At 34.6% G+C, this 5,395-nt stretch overlaps 1 protein-coding gene across 1 annotated transcript; it reads right to left on the reverse strand.

Annotated features, from left to right (window-relative positions):
- Positions 1–3,547: 3,547 nt before the first annotated feature.
- LOC145131005 (zinc finger BED domain-containing protein RICESLEEPER 2-like) lies at positions 3,548–5,116 on the reverse strand. Its single transcript, XM_079065745.1, has 2 exons — positions 3,673–5,116; positions 3,548–3,589 (listed from the first exon to the last, which is right to left on the reverse strand). Exons 1-2 carry the CDS (start codon positions 5,074–5,076, stop codon positions 3,548–3,550), a joined length of 1,446 nt encoding a protein of 481 aa, XP_078921871.1. The 5' UTR covers positions 5,077–5,116.
- Positions 5,117–5,395: the final 279 nt, after the last annotated feature.

The following is a 5,395-nucleotide window of genomic DNA, read 5'->3' on the forward strand; positions in this document are numbered from 1 at the left end:
ATAGTGGGCTAATGCTCCATGGATTATCAAGTTGGGCTAAAACCCATAGGATGCTTCATGGATGCTCCATGGTGTTTTTGTACCCATGGATCATGGAAATGAAAGGCCATGACAATTAGGGTTTACATGGTGTAACCCTAATTGTGACAAACTATATAAGCATCTTATTCTTGTCAAAATCGGCGACCATGAGAGAACTATGTGTGTATGGTGAGGGCTAGCCGATTTCATGAAGTGGTTCATTTCTCTCTAAGTTATTCCAAGTGTATTTGATGTTGTGTGAACCATTTGAGGTGTCACACTTGGGGCACTCGGCTCTTAAGCATCAAGGAATCAAGCTACATAAAAAGGTATGTCTTCAAACTTGTTTTTATTACCCAAGTATCAAAGATTGTATGCTAGATAGGGTAATACCTTGGAATATTCATATTTGCATGTATAATAGAGAAAACATAGATCCAAGGTATTTAGGGTTGCATGTACACTTAGGAGTGTTAGAATGCTCAAAACCCTTCAGTGGTATCAGAGCTTAGGCTTGTTTTCAATTATACTTGATGCAAAGTGCTGAAAAATGATGAAAAAATCGATTTTCGGGCTGTCTGGGCACTGGACTCGCCGAGTCCATGAGGAAACTCATCCTACTCGTCGAGTAGGTTCATACACTCGACGAGTAGGACCCCCTGACAACATATTTTCGACTTTTAAGGCTGGAATTGGACTAGAATCATTACCCTAAGCTGTTTTTGATGTGGTGATGTTCATTCTAATCCATTTTCAAAGATAATTGTCAATAGATTCATGTTTTGTATTAGTTTAATGGTTAGGCTAATTACATGAAAAAGTTTGATTGAATTATCTTGTTCTTATGAGTTGCTTAGATTAATAGAAAAGTTATGTGAAATTGAATTATCTTGTGACACATGAGAGATAGAGAGTGAGAGAGAGACATGTAAACACCTCTATATAAGGTGGGTTCATACCACTTGTAGAGGTGTGCTTGAGAGATGTAAAAGTGAGTGTGTAAGTGTGTGTTATTTATGTAGTCTAGATCTAGATCCTTTTTGTGTAACACCATATACAATCAATACATCTCTAGAACACCCAAATCACCATGTTCATTGTGCAATCTTTAATTCCGCATGCCAAACCATGTTCTTATGTCACTACAATTGGTATCAGAGCGGGTCTTCAAGATCAACGTGATTTTTGAAGAACGATTCTCGGTTTGGCAACATTTGTCGCAATTGGAACATTTTTGGTGAGTCTCTCTCTATGATCTCTCTTAATTTCATTGAATTCGTGCGTTGCATTTTTGATTTGTGATCGTTTGACTCATTGGATCAAATTTTTCTTGAAAAACCCCATTGATGATCCAATAATTTTTTTTTGCTGATCAAATCCCAACCTAATCCTATTTGTTTGTTCTATTCGATTTTCAAATTGTTAATATTCATTTGAATCTATCATTAAAATCAAATTTGTAAACAAATTGTATGCATCTGATTTTGAATTCACGAGTTGAGTCCAAATGTCAATTAAGCCCAATATCAATATCACGAGTACTGTTCATCAGTTTTTAGCCCATAAGTCATTGAATCCGATATACTCACTGTTTGAGCCCAATGATTCGTTAAATCCATTCAATCTAAAGCGTTGTTGTTCGTCGTTCGTCGTATGCATATTAACTTGTATCCTATGCTTTTGACTCGATTTTTTTTTCATGTTCTTGAGTTTCGATTTCGATTCAATGTTTATGATTAATTGATTAGAGTTTGTTTCTGAATCTCGACTTGTGAATCGATTCTTCTATGGAAAGTCGATGATGATAAAGTGAATCGGCTGTGTGTGGTTGATTTTGATAAAATTATTCAAAATCTTTGAGGTTTTTGTGAAGAACATGTGAAGAACAGTTTGTTAATCACGGTTTTGATCTGAAATCGGGCAATAGAATCATTAATTTTGTGTTTGGTGATCTTTGACTTCGAAAAGTCAAATCCCAAAAAAAGTCAAATTCGACTTTTATGAGTTGATTCAGTGAATTGAAAGCTAAAATTGGTTAATACAAGATGTATTTGGGCTATTTATATCGAAATCAAGTCTAATTTGGTGTTTAATTTCGAAATCTGGTTGATTTGGAGTTCATGGTGTCGAACACAGTTTATGGGTCTTATTAGTTTCTTAAAATCGATTTCAAAAATTGATTGAGTTTTGAGTTGTCAAGTGATTCAAGTGAGTTTGATATTTCGACTGGTATTCGAATTTTTGGAGTCGATTGACGAACTGGTGGGAGTCAATGATCGATGTAGATAGTTTGTAATGGAAGAGAAATTGATTTTGATGTTAGGAGGTCAGACTCGATTTTCGTGGATACGTTCTGGAAATCAATGATTGGGTGATTGACTTTCGAACGTCAAAGAAAGTTTGAAAACGAACTCAGATTGTTTTTGAATTCGTTTTTAGTTGAAAGAAGGAAGTCGATGGATTTGGGGTTAATGATAAAATGATTGCACGAAATTGAGTTTGGTTTGGGGACGAACGAACCTTGGATTGTGAACGAATGGTCGAATGGTTGGACTGGTAATTTGATGGATCTAGCAAATGGATTTTAGATTCGAAGGGTTCCTGGACGATTATTGATTTTGGGTTGACGATAGGGGTGTAAACGAGCCGAGTCGAGCCGAACACTATAAAGCTCGAAGCTCGACTCGACAAAAATACTCGAGCTCGAAGCTCGGCTCGAACTCGACTCGAGCTTTGATTTTAAACTCGAGCTCGGGCTCTTGAAATACTCGACAGTCTCGAGCTCGGCTCGGCTCGGCTCGACTAATATATGTATATATTTTTTAAAATCACTAAATTAAGTAATAACTATTAAAACATTCCATATTCTAATGTCCAAACTACCAAAAAAAATCACAATTAAACGTGTAATATCAATAAAACATCACCCATAGTCCATATATGTCATAAGTTTTACATATTTTCAAAATACCAAAAATAAACAATCTTTAATGCAAAATAGCATCAACCATTCAAGCATCTATGTCGTTTTTGCATACTTTCAAAATACAAAAAATAAACATTTTTCAATGCAAAACAACTTTTAAGACTTCAAAACTATACCAACTCAGCACCAAAACAGCTTATTCAGCTTCTACCTGATGAAATAACAACAAACAACAATTATTTAACAGCTATGTAACCTAAAAACAACACAAGAATCAGTAAAAAACAACAAAATAAATGCAAAATATACAACAAAAAAACTGCCAAAAACCAGAAAAAACAGAAAAAAAACCACAAAAAGCTGCAAAAAAAGGAAAAAAACAGCAAAAAAAATATTTAACAGCAAACAACAATTATTTAACAACTATTAACCTAAAAACAGCATAAAAATCAGTAAAAACAACAAAAAAAAATGCAAAAGAAACAATAAAAAACTACCAAAAACCATAAAAACAGTAAAAAAACTACAAAAAGCTGCAAAAGAGAAAAAAAAACAGCAAAAAAAAAAATTTGTTTTCAACATTTTAAATAAACTTACTTATCATAGAATGGGAAGATTGATCTCCATTTGTTGCTTCTCTTTCTGAAATGTATAAACACAAGAATAATAAATATAATTGAAATTATAAAAACACATTAAAGGTGATGAAAAACAAATAATCATGCCTTTTTCTTTCTTTTCAAACCATAGAGGCTTCGACACCAATCTCCACCACAAAGTAAGACTTCTACCGTTTCAGTAGCCAAGGATGCTCTATATGTGTCAATAACTCTACTACCCGCACTAAAAGTAGCTTCCGATGCAACAGTGGTGATAGGAATTGCAAGTATATCTCGAGCCATGCGTGACAATATACGATACTTTAACGAATTTGACCGCCACCATTGTAAAACATCAAATGGTATTGGATCCTCTTCACAAATGTAACAACTCTCTTCAAGATAATTATCTAAATCGGATTTTTGTGGTTGTATATTTTCAACTGTTCTTACAAATTGAGCGAACTCAGACCAACCAGAAGATGAAGCTTGAATAGTCACATTGTTTCCTCTTAAACCAACACTTTCGCCATTTCCTTCACCACTACTAGAGTAATACTCATCTGCATATTCTTTATACAATTCATATAAAGCTTTTTTCACTTTGTCTATATTTTCACAAGCTTCATTTTCAGGATACATCCTAGGAAAGCAAAACTCAATAACCCTCATTTTGCACCTAGGATCTAAAATAGCACCAATAGACATCATTAAGTTGCAATCTCCCCAATATTTATCAAATTTTAGTTTCATGCACTTAACCATGTCATGAACAAACTCATCTTCGTTAGAATCTTCAAACTTCTTATCCAACAAAACTTTCACTCTAAAAATTTCATTAAGAAATAAGTTTGAAGTCGGATACTCACTCCCAGAGATGATATTAGTCGCAGAGTCAAAAACTTCTAAGATTTCACATACCTTTTCCACCTTCAACCAATCATCATTGCTAGGACAACAAAGATAGCGTGGCTCTCTTTCTTTGTACATTGGAAACACCTCTTTAAATTTGATTGCAGCCGACAACATTTGATATGTTGAATTCCATCTTGTCTTGCATTCAAGAATAAGTTTTCTATGTGGCAATTGCAACTGTTGCACAATCTCAGAAAACAAATTAAGTCTCCCTTCATTTTGATTGATAAACGTGACAGTTTCGTGAATATCCTCAATAATATAGCTAATTCTAGAAAGTCCATCTTGAACCATAAGATTCAAGATGTGTGCACAACAACGTACATGAAACAACTTTCCTCCACAAGGCAACTTTTTAACCCTTGAAAAAGTTTCACTTAGGATCCTAACAGCCGAATCGTTATTTGAGGCATTGTCAACGGAAATAGTGAACACCTTATTCTCTATACCCCAATCCTTAAAACACTTGTAAAGATTGTCAGCAATCTCAAGCCCGCGATGAGGAGGAGGTAAGTGAATAAAGCTAAGAACACGTTTTTGTAATTGCCAATTAGAATCAACAAAATGGCCTGTAAGAACCATATACTCGATTTTCTGATTGGTAGACTTCCACATATCCGTGGTCACACTAATCTTTGAAATAGACTTTAATAAATTCTTCAGCTTGTTCTTTTCTATCTCAAAAACTTTTTCGCAGTCTTTTTTAATGGAAACACGTGAGACATTTTCACATTCAAGCATTCCACGCTTTTGCATCATGTTAAATCCTTCTTCTTCAACAATTGTGAAAGGATGCTCGTGCATAAGTATCCAATGCGCAACAGACTCTCTCATTTTCATCATATCAAACTTTCCATCAGTAAGGGCGGGAGTGACATGTTTTTCTTGATTGCATCCTGAATCAGCTGCTTGCCAAGTGATCTTTTGTTGTTTC

This window comes from Lactuca virosa, chromosome 8 (assembly GCF_052849685.1).
Source record: "Lactuca virosa cultivar CGN04683 chromosome 8, Lactuca_virosa_CGN04683_v6, whole genome shotgun sequence".
NCBI classification, from domain to species: domain Eukaryota; kingdom Viridiplantae; phylum Streptophyta; class Magnoliopsida; order Asterales; family Asteraceae; genus Lactuca; species Lactuca virosa.

Bases quoted from the DNA above. Each gene is read 5' to 3' on its own strand.
- LOC145131005 (XM_079065745.1), bottom strand. From the start codon at position 5,076: ATGTGGAAGTCTACCAATCAGAAAATCGAGTATATGGTTCTTACAGGC. The intron at 3,590-3,672 runs GCATGATTATTT...TATACATTTCAG, and splicing joins GTTTGAAAAGAAAGAAAAAG to AAAGAGAAGCAACAAATGGA.